The sequence below is a fragment of the Malus sylvestris genome, chromosome 2, assembly GCF_916048215.2.
Source record: "Malus sylvestris chromosome 2, drMalSylv7.2, whole genome shotgun sequence".
Classification (NCBI taxonomy): Eukaryota; Viridiplantae; Streptophyta; class Magnoliopsida; order Rosales; family Rosaceae; genus Malus; species Malus sylvestris.
The window spans coordinates 19478683-19497643 of NC_062261.1; the positions used below are offsets into that span (position 1 = coordinate 19478683).

At 38.0% G+C, this 18961-nt stretch overlaps 2 protein-coding genes across 5 annotated transcripts in view; both read right to left on the reverse strand.

Annotated features, from left to right (window-relative positions):
* Nucleotides 1–5109: 5109 nt before the first annotated feature.
* Nucleotides 5110–16855, reverse strand: LOC126613852 (protein cornichon homolog 4-like). Of its 3 annotated transcripts, none has more exons than XM_050281459.1 (5): nucleotides 16601–16855; nucleotides 15601–15782; nucleotides 14246–14529; nucleotides 13837–13888; nucleotides 5110–5628 (listed from the first exon to the last, which is right to left on the reverse strand). In XM_050281459.1, exons 1-3 carry the CDS (start codon nucleotides 16670–16672, stop codon nucleotides 14385–14387), a joined length of 399 nt encoding a protein of 132 aa, XP_050137416.1. In that variant the 5' UTR covers nucleotides 16673–16855; the 3' UTR covers nucleotides 5110–5628; nucleotides 13837–13888; nucleotides 14246–14384. The 3 variants fall into 3 exon arrangements, with proteins under 3 accessions (XP_050137416.1, XP_050137418.1, XP_050137417.1); XM_050281461.1 differs by lacking the exon at nucleotides 13837–13888 and adding an exon at nucleotides 13936–14026; XM_050281460.1 differs by lacking the exon at nucleotides 5110–5628 and adding an exon at nucleotides 6111–6457 and having other exon boundaries at nucleotides 13718–13888.
* Nucleotides 6111–18961, reverse strand: part of LOC126613847 (uncharacterized) — a 60831-nt gene continuing 47980 nt past the window's right edge. Inside the window, exon 2 of one of the 2 annotated variants that reach the window (XM_050281455.1) lies at nucleotides 6111–9821. In XM_050281455.1, coding sequence (XP_050137412.1) covers nucleotides 6518–7198 — 681 coding nt within the window. In that variant the 5' untranslated portion in view covers nucleotides 7199–9821 and the 3' untranslated portion in view covers nucleotides 6111–6517. The remainder of the gene's footprint in view (nucleotides 9822–18961) is intronic. The other variant, XM_050281456.1, reaches the window with a different exon arrangement.

The following is an 18961-nucleotide window of genomic DNA, read 5'->3' on the forward strand; positions in this document are numbered from 1 at the left end:
CATACTTTTTATTTGTCTTTTCCTTTGCCCTTACTCTTGCCTACAAGAAAAGGAGAAAGAAAGCAATCAGTCAGAACCTGAAAATCAAGCTTCTGGTCTGGAGTTGATAACTTGGAACATTTGCTTGATTTCTTATCTTGCATTGCTCTCAACTAGTCATCTTCAACTATTGTTGAAGTCGGATTTCAAGTCACCAATGTTGCAGACCAGTTGATAAGCTGTTGGCTCTTTACACTGAAGTTGCTAAGCATGGATGAGTTATTGAGAATTAATGTTTTGAAGGATCATTCAAAGGTAAAGGTTGCAAACCACTTATGTTATGCAAGAGGCTGAAAATGAGTGGTCGGCTAAGTGAATAGAAGATCAAAATTAAATGATGAAAATCCTATTCACATCCCCAATCAACTCTACCTGAAGTCTACAATAGCCAAGGACAAGAACGACTTCAACTATTATTATGTCTCATCAGTTTATGTCATTCAAATGATGTACAAAAAGTAATACAATCTTCACAATCACTAATAAACGATCAAATGCATTAACAAGTTACAAAGATGCCGTATGGATTGAAGTCTCAATAAGATTATCCATAGACTTGACACTACTAAATTGTTGCATGCCTGAAGCATGAGAGTCACCGTATGGATTCATGTCCCAAATGGACAATCCATGGCATGACAATTTTAATATACATCATGCTTGAAGCATGATAAACTTATAGGTTTCAATGATTCAACTCCCCAAAAGTAAAGATTAAAAATCCAAGCTCTATAACGCTCTAGAGGAGGTTATAATCCAAATTATCAAAATAATTCATCTAATAAGAGATGATTGTCCTAGAAGAGACAATGTAAAGCCCTTGAAGATGCCAAAACTATCCAAAGTAATGAAATGCTTATAAAATATGCATGCACATGTACATGAGAAATGTGGATGATGAATTGATGATAACCAATGCTAATTTTGGTTTTACAATAACTACTAAATTCATTAATGAGCTATGTTGATATTGAGCCACCTTCTTGTGTTTGTCGACGAAAAGAAAAATTATTGGCCAATCAAAGAGGCAATTCCGTTACAATTTAGTAAGAACGTGAAAAAATAGACTATAATACAAATCACCGAATGATATTGAACCCAGAAGGTTACATATAGGCATTTGTAATATAGAGAAATATATGATACATGGTTCTTAGTTGAAACCTGAAATTGTAATACACTCCTGAAAACATGATTTCTCATTGGGAAACTTATTCATTTCAATGGAGAATTATACAAGTATACATAGAACTAAATTATTTTGTATAAATTCTAAATGAGAATGCGTAATGAAGTGTAGAAAATTTCAAAATGATTCAAATTGTTTTAGGTAAGCCCTAGAAGGTAAAAACACAATTTATATACTCGATACCAATAGGTGGTGTCATTTGCCTTAGTGAGTACTTTCATTATGATATTGTTGCAATATACTAAGTTTCTTGCAAGATTTGATATTAAAATGGGACTCCTGAAGAGTCTAGAAAAATTATAAAATGTTGAAATGAATATTATCTCGAGCAGCAGATCGAACAATATACCAACACAATTCTTATTAGTGGCGAAGTTAGAAATTGTCGAAGGGAGGGGCGAACTTAAAAGAATGCAATGTTCAAAAAATTGGCAACAACCAAATCCTTTTATATAGTAATGTTTTCCATAATTTATCAATACAAACTAATTACAATTTTTGTCAGCGAGGTTTCATGTGATAAAAATATCGCATAATAGGCTCATTATCAATAAAAGTAAATACATATCTCAATGTAAACAAGCATGTTATCACTCAAATGTTGATCTCCCCTTTTATTACGCAATGGTGTTTTCACAATATTCATAGCAGAAAAAACTCTCTCCACCGAAACGGTTGCAACCGGTAACATCAATACCAATTTAAGAAGCTTATACACTAACATATGGCTTGCACAACTCCCGGTCTTCACCAACTCCTTTGCAAGATCATTCATTCCCTTTAATGATGAAAACTCACTATGCATGCATCTTCATATCATGAATGTAATTGTCAAGTTAAATTGGAAGATTCATGAGGTCCATACGACCAAAATCCTGAGGATAATGTTGGACTAAACGAACAGTTTTTGTTTTGTCAAAAAATGCAAAATTATTCACCAAACTCAAACATGTCAACAAATAAGCAACTCAGTGTTTACCTCATTAAAACGATCATTCCATTCTTTTATTTGCATATCAAGGACTTGAAAATAGAGGTCAACACAATAGTTTTGGAGTTTTACGTCTTGATTTTCTGGAAATAAATGAAAATCCTCCATGTTAAGAACAATAATATCATGCTCGCAAAACTTTTGTACATCATCAAGCAAGTTCCCAAAGTATCATCTCTCAAGGTTGTAGCCTTTGCTTGCATACTTCAACTAACGTCATCGTATTCACAATATCTTGAAGTCTCATAAAAAAAAAGGTGAAACAAAATCAAAAGATTGTATGTCATGGAATAACTTGCTTCACCAAAATTGTCTTGGTTGCCATCATTTTTAATTCATTCAAGCACCTCCATCACAACTTCAAACATAACAATAATACTAACTATAGTACCATAATGTGAGTTCCACCATGTATTACAAGGATGCATGAGACTACTATCTTGGTTTAACCCTTTACCCGTTTCAAGACCAACAATATCGAGAGCTTTCTTAATTTGTTCTTGTTGTTTCTTTCTAAATGCATCACAACACTTACAAGATGATCCAATATGATTGACCAAACTACTAGCATTGATGAAGAAAATGGCAACACCCTCACTTTCCTTTGAAACGATTACAAGAGCTAGTTGAAGTTGGGGTGCAAAATAATGAATATAAAATGCTTGAAGATACTTATTCAAAATCTTTGCTTTAAGATCATTTAGCCCTCATTTCATATTACTAGCTTTATTATAGCATTGTTCCCGTAACTTGAATATACTCAAATTTGTTGTAGCAAATAATCTCTCAATGGTCTCTTTAAGCGAGTTACTAGTTGTAGAAGAGACATGTTGGACACCTAAAAACCTTTCAATTACTTCTCTTTTATTCACATAAAGCAATACCACCACCATTTGCTCTTTACTTGAAACATCACGTTATCCATCAACCAAAAGAGAAAAAAAAATGTACCTTCCATATCTTAAGTGATTGCATCAATAGTTTCAATGGCACAAACATAGACAAAATATTTTTGAATATCAGAAGAAGTATACTTGAGATTCTTAGGAATATTCTTAAACATAACCTTCCTAACTTTATCATTATGATTGGCAAGAAATCTCATAAGCTACAAATAATTACCCCTATTGCTTGATTTCAATAACCATCTTGTGCAATCAAGTATGCCACTCAATAAAGTGTAATAATTAATATGACCTTCATCGCTTTGCTTAACCAAAAATGGTTCAATATATTGCTTTTGTGTCATCAAATCTCTAGCTTGTTGTAAAGCTCTATTATGAAGACTTCCAACACCTTCCTCATGATTCCTACAAAATTTTGAGTCATTTCTTCCAATTTGTAAACCCTATCTCAACGAAGACATCACTTTCGCCATTTCACTCTATCAAAATGGCACTTGAAAAGATAGCAATAATGGCAAAATGCGACATATTTTACCATATTGTACTCCAACCACTTAAAATTATCACACCAATGGGTGACAAAACATCGATTGTTGCTAACTTTTCTTGGCATGATGTGGTCTTGAGGTTGACAAGGATTATTTTTGGAGATAGTGTCAACGAATTGCTTCACGATAATTAGGAGCATAATCAAGCATTCGATGTCTATGTTCAAGGTCTACAGGAAGATTAGTCATTATTTCATCCAACTCAGTGACCTCACTTTATTGGGAACTACTCAGAATATTCAAAGGAGTATCCGGAATATTCAAAGGAGGAATAGCAAAAATATTTTAAGGACTAGCCAGAATATTTAAAGGAGGATTTAAGCACTATTTTTAATAGTATCATTCCATGATATAATTGTATATGGAGAAAAAAAAAATATATATATATATAATAAAATAAAAGTTGTAGGCTCTTAATCCTTCAGAAAATGTAGTATCTGTAATCCTGAATCTGCAAGTGGCAGTAAAATAACCATACTTACCCCATATTTGTCAGCCTGCATTGAAGAAGTTGAATATGTATGCTACCTTTGGAGGAAAGTTTCCAATAATGCCAAAAGTAGAATTTGGATAATAGGGTTTTTCATTGCCAAATCATGGATTGGAATTATAGTGAAATTGGCCATTCTTTTTATTCTTGCTGTAGAATGGCTTGAAGACAGATGAATTAGGATTGAAATTGCTAGTTTGAAGACTTGTTAGGCCTAAAATACAACTTTGAGCTGAGAATGGATAATCCAATTTAAAAAACCATGATTCTTGGCCTAGTAATGTTTCCTCAGGCCAATGGGCTTTTAGCCCAAAAGAGTGCACTAAGTGTTGTTGATAATTGCAAGTGTACAATATCGTCCAAGTAATATAGTGATAAGTAGAGTGTCGTTCAAACAAGGATCGGATTAACCTAAATTTACTGTTGAGATTGACTTCAAACTAAACTTAAATAAAAGATGGATTACGATGACAAATTCAAATATGCAAAGAACCCAAACGAAAGTGAAAATATCAATTGAACAAACACAAAGTAAAAGTGAATGAATTATGAAAAATTAATATATTGAAGCACTAGGACATCAGGTTCCTCGTTCTCAATCCCATCTAATCCCGTTATTCATATTAAACTCAAATTATTCCCATGTTGCTAGCAATTATCCCTTGATTCGTCAATATTTCCTTTCAGAATATACTAACTGTGTTTCTAACTATCTACCCATGCTATGTCTAGCCACAAAAGTAGATAATCGAAACCCTTTATGCTAAATGGATAATTTCACAATACTACACAAGTCATAACCAGTATGTCTACTCAATTATGTAATTCATGGTAATTGTTATGAGAAGCAATCTACTAAACTCAACCTGTCAGTCCCAATTTAGTTCTTCACACAAATAATGGCCAGTTATTTGATAACGATAAAGCACAATAACAATTACACAACATGGAAAACAACCGAGTTCAATATGAAATAATAAGAATTAGATGTTCATGATAAGAGTACACCCTAATCCTAGCAAAAGGACTTAGTTCATGATTAAACTAATGACAAACATGGATGAATTTGATGACATAAAGAAACCCAAAACCCCAATTCTGGAACCGTGTGCGATAAACCCCAAAACAGCCACCTTCTGTCAAGAGTACCCCCACTGGAAAGCTAGAGTATCGTATTATCTCCCCCCCTTGCAGCTGCTAAAAACCTTTTTCTTTCTATGCCTTTCCTTTTGGTTGCCTAATCCACATGCCGTTTGGACTCTCAAACCCAATTCTTTTTGGGAAAACACATCACCGCATGCTTGCACCGCCTAATTTTATTGGGCTTCCTTTAATGATCCAATTTCCTATATGATGTATTGTTCCATTCTTTGCTCCAGCCCATCAGTCACATCCCATTCGATAATTCTTTTGAGTTTCTCTAATTTAAGCTTCCAATTCCCTGCTTTATTCACGAATTATGTTCTCTACAAAAATTACACAAAAACACATCAAACTCACCAATTTACTATAAAATCATGACTAAGTTATAGGTAAAAGAGTTATCAAATATATATAAAATATCACCCTAACACTAAGCCCACCGAGTCCTTGTAGGAGTAGGACATATAAGGATCGAGCTCTAAGCCCACCGAGTCCTAGGAGCAGGACATATAAGGATCAAGCTTAGGCATGGCTCGATCGAGTCCTAAGTTAAAAGGATCAAGATGGATTCTGATAAGATGCGAATCATTCTAAGGTCATGCTTGATCAAATGAGAATGAGTCAAGTGTATATAGGGACTAGGTTTAGAATCCTGGTTCAAATCAAAGAATCTGAGGTTAGATAGAGATTGGGTTTCGGCTAAGGAATGGATAATGAGGGAATATCCAGGTAAATGCTTAGTAGGCACATTCCTATCAAGACTGTACCCAGCATGACTATTTATCACGATGTCAATCCCTACAAATAGAAGAGGATTAACAAATAGTTTTTTCAATATTTAATTTCGAATTAATGATTAGTTTTGTTGTGGCGCAATGACGGTACAATTAGATATGAATTGATGAAAAAGTATAAGGCAATTAATTAAAGAACAAGACTTCGCTGCTGAAAGATCAGTAGCAGCAGCAGCTGCTGATAGCCAATCACACGCGAACACGTGTTCAAGTTTTGATTTTTTTAATTAAAACTTGGACATGGGTCCACACATGATAGGTCATTGGCAGTAGCGATGTTGTATCCTTAATTAAATGCCTTAAACATGTAATTGCAATATTGCATGGGCTCTGCCAGAGCCTATGCAACCACTTCTAACTTATGCTACTTCACATTGTACAACAACAACAACAACAACAACAACAAAGCCTTTTCCCACTAAGTGGGGTCGGCTATATGAATCCTAGAACACCATTGCGCTCGATTTTGTGTCATGTCCTCCGTTAGATCCAAGTACTCTAAGTCTTTTCTTAGGGTCTCTTCCAAAGTTTTCTTAGGTCTTCCTCTACCCCTTCGGCCCCGAACCTTTGTTCCGTAGTCACATCTTCGAACCGGAGCGTCAGTAGGCCTTCTTTGCACATGTCCAAACCACCGTAACCGATTTTCTCTCATCTTTCCTTCAACTTCGACTACTCCTACTTTACCTCGGATATCCTCATTCACAATCTTATCATTTCTCGTGTGCCCACACATCCCACGAAGCATCCTTATCTCCGCTACACCCATTTTGTGTACGTGTTGATGCTTCACCGCCCAACATTCTGTGTCATACAACATCGCTGGCCTTATTGCCGTCCTATAAAATTTTCCCTTGAGCTTCAGTGACCTACGACGGTCACACAACACGCCGGATGCGCTCTTACACTTCATCCATCCAGCTTGTATTCTATGGTTGAGATCTCCATCTAATTCTTCGTTCTCTTGCAAGATAGATCCTAGGTAGCGAAAACGGTCGCTTTTTGTAATCGTCGCTAGATTGCTCCGGTCATTAGTGTGGATAAGTATATAAATGGATATAGAGATAGGAAAGCAAACACCAGATGTACGTGGTTCACCCATATTGGCTACGTCCACGAAATAGAGGAGTTCTCATTAATTGTGAAGGGTTTACACAAGTACATAGGTTCAAGCTCTCTTTTAGTGAGTACTAGTGAATGATTTAGTACAAATGACATTAGGAAATATTGTGGGAGAATGATCTCGTAATTACGAAACTTCTAAGTTCCGGAGTGTGGTATCGTCTTGACTTGCCTTATCTGTCTCGTAGGTAGATGTGGCATCTTCTCTGGAAGTACTCTTCCTCCATCCAGGGGTGGTATCTTTAACTGGTGGAAATGCACAAGGTAATGTATCAATTTCACTTGAAGCTTATTTGTAGTTTCAGGCTTGGTCAAGCGCGATACAAACCATATAGTAGGAGTCCTCCAAGTCGCCGAGCTAGGGGATCTGCTGAAAGAGGTGACAGACAAGGTAAGCAATCAGAGCTCCAAGCAATCAGTCCCAGATCAGAACTTTGATTTCGAGTTCCGGCTGATTGTTCACATTCTCCCTATCTTGCAGGCAGCATGAAGGATAAAGAGAAGAAAAAAGAGAAGAGATGATATGGGATACTTTTGCTTTTGAAGAAGTAACTTTCCACAGGCTTATTCTTGAACTGGGCTGGAGGGTTTTCTGGTTTCCTCCAGAGTATAAGGCCGACTGAAGAATTTGAGGGTCAAAACAAGTCCATCAAATCTATAGTACGTTCGACCCTGCTGATATGGGATACTTTTGCTTTTGACAGAGTAGTGGATGTATCTGCACGTGTGCTGTTACGCTTGTCTCCACATGCTTCCTTGTATCCGTCTCACTTGCCCTATATGTTCCTCAGGCAGATGCGGTATCTTCCCTGGAAGCATAAGATGTTGAAGATGAGTACTCGAGAGCAATGCCAGGTAAGTAATCAAGTAAGGGGTTCCAGGCAGTCAGTTCCTGACTGGAAGCTTGATTCCAAGTGCTGACTGATTGCTCTCTTTCTCCTTGTCTTGCAGGTAAGAACAAGGCCAAAGGAAAAGACAGGGAAAAAACATGATATGGGATACTCTTGCTTTTAACCCTGATGATATGAGATATTCTTGCTCTAGTATAGCTTGTTTGCAGAGGTATTATCGGGAGGAAAGAAATCTGAATATTTTGAAAGGTTTCTTTGGGAGTGCCCTATCAGATATGAGGAAGGGTTGAGCATTTTTGCAGGTCTGCCTGTCTGTTGGGGATGGAGGTCAACATATATAGGAGTCCCTAACAACAAGTAGTAATGCTATTCCTTTACCCTGCTTGGTCATAACACGGTAGTGGGAGCTGCCAGGTTCACATGTTTTAACTCTGTCAGAGCACTTTGAAAAAGTGGTCTGTGGTATCTGGAAAGCTGATGTTGCGTGTAAAGATTACAGACAAGCTTTATCCAAGGAGATCCGGCTCTTGAAGTTGGGAAAGTGGTGCCTCTTCGGTTTTCGAGCAAGCAATCCTGTCAGAGATCTGGCTCTCGAGATTCGGAGAACGATGCCTTTTCGACTTTTGAGAAAGCAATCCTGCTAGGGGTCTGGCTCTCGAGATTCGGAGAGCGGTGTCTCTTCGATTTTTGAGAAAGTAATCATGTTGGGAGTCTGGCTCTCGAGATTCGGAGGGCGGTGCCTCTTCGACACGAAGCACAGAGGTTGACACACAGGGACTTTCCAATTATCCAGCAGTGGTACTGTTCCTTTACCCTTATGGGTAATAATATGGTAGCTAGACCTTCAAAATTTATGTGTCTAAACTTTGTTAGTGCTGTTTCTTTGCTATTCTTTTACCCTTCTTGGTCAGAGCGGTGTAGTAGGAGCTGCAAGCTTCACGTGTCTCAACTTTGTCAAAGAACTTTGGCAAAGTTATCTGTGGTACCCATGAGCTAATGTTGCGTGTGGGAAGTGAGTGATTGAACACTAAGATTCATGTGCTTTCTACTTCACCAGAAATCTTCGACATAATGCCCATAATTTCCGCAAAGCTGACAGGTGCTGACAAGGCTGGAAAAGTAGGTGCCTCTTCGATTTCTGAGATCGGCCCTCGTGGTCTCTGAGCAGCCCAGCTTTTGAGAAAGCAAGCGCCTCTTCGATTTCTGAGATCGGTCTTCGTGGTTTTTGAGCAGCCCAACTTTTGAGAAAGCAAACGTCTCGTGGTCTCTGAGCAGCCCAGCTTTTGAGAAAGCAAACGCCTCTTCGATTTCTGAAGCTCCGTCGAGTGTAGATTTTTATAGAGGCTGGCATTAAGTTCCAAATCACACTTGAATCTCCACCAGTAGAAGCTTCATTCTTGCACTTCTAAGATCTTGATTTGTCCGACCTCTTCTCTCTTCAACACCTTTGAAAATGTCTGGCCCCTCCGACCGTCGTTTTGACTTGAACCTTGTTGAAGAGGCAGTCACGCTTTCTCCAGACAACATATGGCGTCCATCATTCGTCTCCCCTACTGGTCCTCTTACCGTTGGGGATTCCGTGATGAAGAATGATATGACCGCTGCGGTAGTGGCCAGGAACCTTCTCACTCCCAAAGATAACATACTACTTTCCAAACGGTCTGATGAGTTGGCTGTCAAGGATTCTATGGCTCTCAGTGTTCAGTGTGCAGGTTCTGTGTCTAACATGGCCCAACGCCTATTTGCTCGAACCTGCCAAGTTGAATCTTTGGCGGCTGAAGTGATGAGTCTCAAACAGGATATTAGAGGGCTCAAGCATGAGAATAAACAGTTGCACCGGCTCGCACATGACTATGCTACAAACATGAAGAGGAAGCTTGACCAGATGAAGGAATCTGATGGTCAGGTTTTACTTGATCATCAGAGATTTGTGGGTTTGTTCCAAATGCATTTATTGCCTTCGTCTTCTGGGGCTGTATCGCGTAATGAAGCTTCAAATGATCAACCTCTGCTGCCTCCTCCTTCTAGGGTTCTGTCCAGTACTGAGGCTCCAAATGATCCCCCTCCAGTGCCTGCTCTTTCTGGGGCTCTACCGACTGCTGAGACTTCTCCTAAGCAACCTTTGTGAAGGCTCCCTCTTGTTTGTTTATTTTGACTCATGTATATGTACATATTTGTGACTTATCGGGGATATCAATAAATAGCTTTCCTTCATTTCAACGTATTGTGTTAAATACACCAAAGCCTTCTTCGCTAAGTTCTCTGAATTTTCTTTTGTTGAAGCTTGTATGTTGAAGCTTTGTGAGTGGAGCATGTAGGTTGAGGTAGTATTCCCTTAATTTCCCGAGTGAGGAAAACTTCTCGGTTGGAGACTTGGAAAATCCAAGTCACTGAGTGGGATCAGCTATATGAATCTTTGAACGCCATTGTGCTCGGTCCTGTGTCATGTCTTCCGTTAGATCCAAGTACTCTAAGTCTTTTCTTATAGTCTCTTCCAAAGTTTTCCTAAGTCTTCCTCTACCCCTTCGGCCCTGAACCTCTGTCCCATAGTTGCATCTTCTAATCGGAGCGTCAGTAGGCCTTCTTTGCACATGTCCAAACCACCGTAACCGATTTTCTCTCATCTTTCCTTCAATTTCGGCTACTCCTACTTTACCCCGGATATCCTCATTCCTAATCTTATCCTTTCTTGTGTGCCCACACATCCAACGAAGTATCCTCATCTCCGCTACACCCATTTTGTGTACGTGTTGATGCTTCACCGCCCAACATTTTGTGCCATACAGCATCGCCGGCCTTATTGCCGTCCTATAAAATTTTTCCTTGAGCTTCAGTGGCATACGGCGGTCACACAACACGCCGGATGCACTCTTCCACTTCATCCATCCAGCTTGTATTCTATGGTTGAGATCTCCATCTAATTCTCCGTTCTTTTGCAAGATAGATCCTAGGTAACGAAAACGATCGCTCTTTGGTATTTCTTGATCTCCGATCCTCATCCCTAACTCGTTTTGGCCTCCATTTGCACTGAACTTGCACTCCATATATTCTGTCTTTGATCGGCTTAGGCGAAGACCTTTAAATTCCAACACTTCTCTCCAAAGGTTAAGCTTTGCATTTACCCTTTCCTGAGTTTCATCTATCAACACTATATCGTCTGCGAAAAGCATACACCAAGGAATATCATCTTGAATATGTCCTGTTAACTCATCCATTACCAACGCAAAAAGGTAAGGACTTAAGGATGAGCCTTGATGTAATCCTACAGTTATGGGAAAGCTTTCGGTTTATCCTTCATGAGTTCTTACAGCAGTCTTTGCTCCTTCATACATATCCTTTATAGCTTGGATATATATTACTCGTACTCCTTTCTTCTCTAAAATCCTCCAAAGAATGTCTCTTGGGACCCTATCATACGCTTTTTCCAAATCTATAAAGACCATGTGTAAATCCTTTTTCCCATCTCTATATCTTTCCATCAATCTTCGTAAGAGATAGATTGCCTCCATGGTTGAGCGCCCTGGCATGAACCCGAATTGGTTGTCCGAAACCCGTGTCTCTTGCCTCAATCTATGCTCAATGACTCTCTCCCAGAGCTTCATTGTATGACTCATTAGCTTAATACCCCTATAGTTCATGCAATTTTGTACGTCGCCCTTATTCTTGTAGATAGGCACCAAAGTGCTCGTTCGCCACTCATTTGGCATCTTCTTTGTTTTCAAAATCCTATTGAAAAGGTCAGTGAGCCATGTTATACCTGTCTCTCCCAAAACTTTCCACACTTCGATTGGTATATCGTCTGGGCCTACTGCTTTTCTATGCTTCATCTTCTTCAAAGCTACAACCACTTCTTCCTTCCGGATTCGACGATAAAATAGTAGTTTCTACAATCTTCTGAGTTACTCAACTCCCCTAAAGAAGCACTCCTTTCATGTCCTTCATTGAAAAGATTATGAAAATAACCTCTCCATCTATCTTTAACCACGTTCTCTGTAGCAAAAACCTTTCCATCCTCATCCTTGATGCACCTCACTTGGTTTAGGTCCCTTGTCTTCTTTTCCCTTGCTCTAGCTAGTTTATAGATATCCAACTCTCCTTCTTTGGTATCTAGTCGCTTATACATATCGTCATAAGCCGCTAACTTAGCTTCTCTCACAGCTTTCTTCGCCTCTTGCTTCGCTTTTCTATACCTTTCACCATTTTCATCGGTCATATCCTTGTATAAGGCTTTACAACATTCCTTCTTAGCCTTCACCTTTGTTTGTACCTCCTCATTCCACCACCAAGATTCCTTTTGGTGTGGGGCAAAGCCCTTGGACTCTCCTAATACCTCTTTTGCTACTTTTCGGATACAACTAGCCATGGAATCCCACATTTGGCTAGCTTCCCCCTCTCTATCCCACACACACTGGGTGATTACTTTCTCTTTGAAAATGACTTATTTTTCTTCTTTTAGATTCCACCATCTAGTCTTTGGGCACTTCCAAGTCTTGTTCTTTTTTCTCACTCTTTTGATATGTACATCCATCACCAAGCGATGTTGATTAGCCACGCTCTCTCCTGGTATAACTTTGCAATCCTTACAAGTTATACGATCCCCTTTCCTCATTAGAAGAAAATCTATTTGTGTTTTTGACGACCCACTCTTGTAGGTGATCACATGTTCTTTTCTCTTCTTAAAGAAGGTGTTGGCTAAGAAGAGATCATATGCCATTGCAAAATCCAAGATAGCTTCCCCATCCTCGTTTCTCTCCCCAAAACCATGGCCACCATGAAAACCTCCATAGTTGCCTGTCTCCCTGCTCACGTGTCCATTTAATCTCCTCCTATAAATAACTTCTCCGTCTGAGCAATTCCTTGCACCAAGTCTCGAAGGTCTTCCCAAAATTTCTCCTTCGAACTCATATCCAACCCTACTTGAGGTGCGTACGCACTAATCACATTGATAAGTTCTTGTCCTATTACAATCTTGATTGCCATGATTCTATCTCCTACCCTCTTGACATCTACCACATCTTGTGTCAAGGTCTTGTCCACGATGATGCCAACACCGTTTCTCGTTCTATTTGTGCCCGAGTACCAAAGTTTAAACCCTGAGTTTTCTAGATCCTTTGCCTTAAGACCAACCCACTTAGTTTCTTGTAGGCACATAATATTTATCCTTCTCCTCACCATAACTTCCACTACTTCCATAGATTTTCCCGTTAAGGTTCCTATATTCCACGTTCCTAAACGCATTCTACTCTCCTGAACTCTACCCTTCTGTCCTAGCTTCTTCACCCTCCCCCGTCCAATGGAATCAAAGTACTTCTTTTGTGTGTCCCGTGTAAAGTTGATAGGTGCATATGCTCCCAAACAACTTTGAGTGGAGTCGTTCGAAAAGAAGTTTCTATGGCCCCCTTGCTCATTTAACACTGCATCCGGGTGCCTATGGAGATACAGCGACCCTTGCTCACTTATCACTGTGCTCGGGCCACACAGCGCGCCACTTACGGGTGACGCCCTAGCTTTAGCGCGATTTCGTTCTGAATTCATTTTCATAAGGATTCGACGTAACTGTGGAGTGCCGGTTGTCGACTACCTGACGCCCTCCCCCTCCTCCTTTACCTGGGCTTGGGACCGGCAATGTAAGGTAAACTTACATAGACGGAGTTCTACTTCACATTGTAAATGAGATAAAATTTACGGGGTACAAGGGATGAGTGAAAGCATATACACAAGAACTTGAATTACAAATCAGGTGCCAAAACCAGGCTGAATTACGCACAAGTCATGATTTTATATCCACGAGTGTCCGTCTCCGACTCCATCATAAAAACCTGAAATTAGACACAGTAATTTGTATCACTCATGAAAAACGCCATACCTGATACCATGACCACATCAACCAGAGCTCAAAACATGACATGCAATTCAGCAATTGATTACAATTCTGATAAGAGATTACGAAGGTCAACCTAAATACAAAATAATGCCAACTTGTGAATTTAGATTCATTTTGGTGAAAGACACACATTACACCAACAAGTCGATGATGCAATAGTCACTTCTTATTCCCTAAAGAATCTGAGTTAAGTAATTAACTTGCTTTTACCCAACAATAAAAGCACAATCGCATGAACTATGTGGTTCTTAGCCACAATAGACAACAGAAATCAAAGAGTAATGTAACTTACGATGGGCAAAGCTTGGTGGGAGCAATGATGTCTGGTTAATCGTATTCATCTCCAATGCTCCATAGCAACCTAAATCACATTTACAGGAAAGGAAAATGTAATTTCACGCCAGTGCTTCGAAAGAGCCAATAACAATTTATTAAGGGAGTTGAAAACAATGCCAGAATAAAGAAAGAATAAATAGGGCCAAAAGATAGCCAATCTTAAAAAAGCGTTGCTTTTTCTCCCAGCTCAGTTGGTTATAGATCTCAGTCACATCTACCAAGTGCCGTCTCGTCATGTACCTGACAAAGAGTCACGGATCATATCAGATATGATGATAAGCTCTAATGTGGTATCTAAAGAGGTTTTGTGAATAAAATAATTCATCTTCTAATCATATGAAATAATGTAATAATATGATTGTTTTCTTGATCAATCATTACCTAGCTTTAAAGAACAAAAATAACTTGTGTTCTTGACAACTTGGAAATTATGAAAGTTCCGTGTCGAGTTTTATTGATATAATCTCCTAATGCATTCAATATAATTTGCAACCCAAAGTATGTTATAACATGATGCCATCCAGACACCATTGTGCACTTAGTTTACGTACCAGGATCCATATAGGTAGGCTATGAACGGCAAAAGGCTCTGTTCAACACGCACACATAGAGAGAGGGAGGGAGGGAGCACAGAGAAAGGGTGGGCAATAGGTGGAGGGATGTTATGAAAAAGTACAATTTCATTATCTGGGGTGGTGAAATGTGATTTCATTTGTAAAAGCATATTACAAAATTCCCAAACCGCCTCTCAGCCAATTGACAGTTCATGGTAAGGATCCAGATTTCACCAAAAAGTATTGAGCACAGAGTCTTAATAGAACAAGAAATTCTAAAGATCCAGTTTTCACCAAAAAGTATTTCCAGATCATAACTTGACCATATGTCCATACCAATAAAACCAAATTGTAATCAAGTCTAAATTTCTTATCCCAACTTGTTAATAACATGCAAATGGTGTAGTGTTTGGGTTGTAATAACCATTCTCTTACAATGTTCAGTTGATTACCTAGCTGACTTATATACCATGTAAGCATGCTTCACTTGGAACAACGTTACAGTATAATCATATTCAACTTTCGCACTTTTTACTGAAGTACGTGCCAAAATGATGAATTCATAATCCACCATGAGCAAGTTTTTTCTTTCAAGGTTAACGAGATTATATGGAAAGGCATATGACAAAAAGAAACACATAACCATGCTGTGGACACTACGTAACTTAAGCTGTACCCTATGGATTACACAGAGGTCGTCATTTATATAATTCTGGACACTAACAACATAAGAGTAATGGGTGAGAAAGAAACTTACAAATTGACATTATAATAAAGGTGCGGCAGAGCCATGAAAAGCATGAACCAATGTTGCGCTATAAGAAGAATGAAGCACAAAACTCCTTGAACAATAAATTCTGGCAAAATGACACTGTTTATCCGAGATGATGAATCATATGGGTTAATGTAGTCGTACTCGAGGTCCACCAAGCACACAAGCTGCATTCAACATTCACAGGGGTCAGGGTCATATATCTAAAAATCTCAAGAACCGTGTATAAATGCCAAGATTAACCACACAATGCAAGACCATATCTAAATATGACTTGTTGGACAGCCCTACTAGGTAAAAATATGTGTTATCGACACTTTAGGACAACAAATTGTATTGAGTATACTAAACAAAGGATCCCCTTCATTTAACTAGAATTTCCGCAGAACGTCAAGGAGTATTGTTTTCATCATAATTAAGCTTATGCCTGATCAAGTTTTTATATGTCTTACAAAACTCAGGTTATTCGGCACAAGAATGTAACTTAGACTGTGTTTAAATATACAACGCGCACACACGCACAGGTCCAAGTCCTACAGATTAACATTTTCTACAAATTTTGCAAAAGAACCAGTCTTGGGCACATTGAGTATCAATTTCTAGAGCTAGTATTTCTTTTTATTTACAAGTTTTGCAAAAGCTCTTCCTGCACATTTTTAAGAAAAAAAAAAAGGAAAACCAGCCTGCTTCTGCAACATGCTTTCTATGTCAACTAACATTTGATTTGAAGGGAAACAGCGTGAAATTTTTCAAAAGAACAAATAAAATGATAATCCCTTTTCTAGTTCCATGAACATCCAAAACAACATATGCGAATAGATACTTGATTTCAAAATTTAAAAATAAAAAACAAGAAAAACCAGTTACACTAGAGGTAAAATCTAAATACCCAGATGATCCGAGTCTGTGATCCAATGAACATCTTCTGAATAAATAAAATTAATTAATGAATTAAAAAAGTGGGATGAAATCGTGGAAGAATTACCTGATAACCCAGAATGCATAACAAAGTTAGAATGAAGAAGAAACTCAGCAGCCATGTCCACAGTATCTCCATACCCAATCACCCCTCTCTCTCTCTCTCTCCACTTTGTGTCTTCGTCTGCGTCTTCCTGTTTCCGCGTTTCGATCTTCTCTCTCAGTTTCTGTCTTCTTCTTTTTTCACAGAGAAACAATTTCAGGAATCAAGTTTTCTGCTGTTTTGTTTCTGCAAGCAGAAATCCAGTTCTTGTTTACGACAGATAAGTATATATCGTTCTACTTTTTAGAAACAAAATTAAAAAAATTTTGAGTTTTAAGGATAAGTATAAAATACATGGTAAAATGAATAGTAATATGATTGATTTTTTAAAGTAAAAATATGGTTTTTTGTTAAATTGAACACATTTTTCGTTAAAACTCTCATAAAATATTATGAAATAAAAAAATACTTGAATATCTACCCCTCTTTATGTTCTTTTTTCGAAGACAAATTTTTTTTTTTCCAATGCAATAAATCGCTGCATTTGAATTTATTTTTTTTCTTTGTCAAACCATAGATTTGTTAAATTAGGAAGTCGACGATCGCTCGAATCCACGTTGTGATACAAGGATAACACACTCTTCTTCACTATTGTAATAGAAGGTCACTTGCATTAGTTTTTAAATCCAAAACAAATTAGTCAAAAGGTTGAATGTTTCGTAGCTGACTGGTGGCGGGCTTCCAGTTCCAATCATCATATTAAGGGCTGGTTTAGTATTGGGCTTCCAGTTCCAACCATCATATTAAGGGCTATTTAGTATTGATGTGCTTTGAAGAAAAAAAAAACTGCTTCTGCTGTGCTATGAGAATAAGCTCATTTTTGCTGCTTCAAGTTTTCAGCTTTTTTTCACCCAAAATTGTGAAAATAAGCTATTTTTAAGTGTTTACCAAACATTTTTTTGAGTTCAGCTTTTTTTATACCTACTTTTTATAAAACCACATTAGTACCAAATCAGTACTAAGATGGAATATTAGAAATATGTCAAATGGAATTAACGGAAGAACATAAATAAACAATTTTCGCAAAAAGAAAACATAAATAAACAATAGTTATTGTATGTCACAATAATTCGTTGGAATTTTGTTGAATGGCAAAACCTGGATCAAAATATTTTATAGACTTTAGGGTATAATTTTTAAGCCCAATGAGTGACCATTATTATTAAAAATTGTGCTCATTGAGTCATGTCTAAATGGAAAAACGGTTAACTAAATAATTAATGAACAAAAGTACTCATTATGTAAAAATTTGTGAATTAAGGTAGTGATTACTTAGTATTACAATTTGGGATATTTCTCTTTATTTAAAAATAAAATGTTTTAGGTTTGAATCTTATAAATGATATATTCGATACCAAATTAAGCTGTCTATTATGCGGTTTAGCCGAACCCTCTTGGTCTAAAATATGGATGCAACTAAAATAAAAAAAGAGAGGTAGTGAAGTTAATTTAGGGTGTCTTTGTTTGCATCGTTAGCTTTCAGTGCATTAGATTGAATTAAATGTTAGTGTAGTCTCGTGTTCGTCACAAGGGAGTAGCTTTCGCTAGACGGTCTTAGGGAGACCGCTCGAAATCGGGTGGACTGCTAATCCCAATTCTGCAATATTTTGTCCCTCCTCGCTTTGCGCCTTCCAGCTGCTCCTTCGCGTCCCACAACCATTTGAAAACCCAGATCCTGCACAACAGTCATTCCAGATCCAGAAAAGCAAAAACGCACAGTGCGAAATTCGAAACAAAAAAATAGCGCAAACATGCACACCTGTTCTAGACCCAGTCCCCAATTCGAAACAAAATTGATGTGCGTCTAAAACCAAAAACCCACACGTCCTAGATTCGAGGACTTTGAAGTTATACGAAGCTCATCGACCAGCTGTTGGCCAATCTAAATGTCACCTTCAAATTTCAATGAACAAGATTGCTCGAATGGCACCTGCAACAAGTCGCTCGAATTTCGGCGAACAAGTTCACTAATTTTTCTTTGGGAGGAGATTGTCAAGTGAATTTAAGAGAGAGAGAGAGAGGAAAGACACAGATTGCAGAGTTCGACGGAAACAAGGGTGAGAGGAGAGAGACAAAAAATTGTGGATTTAATAAATACTAGCATTTGTCTACACATTTTATGTATTTGAACACATTTTTTTAGAAAATGAGAATGAGGGGGGGAGAGAGAAAGCGTGGGGAGAGTGTAAGGTTTTTTTCTTTTTTAATATTGGAGTTATTTTAACAGTTGAGGCTTCAATTAAAAAGGGTGAAATTTGGACCAATAAAATTACATTATTGCCCATTATTTTTTTTGTGATAGAAGACTAAGTATTTTTTTCATCA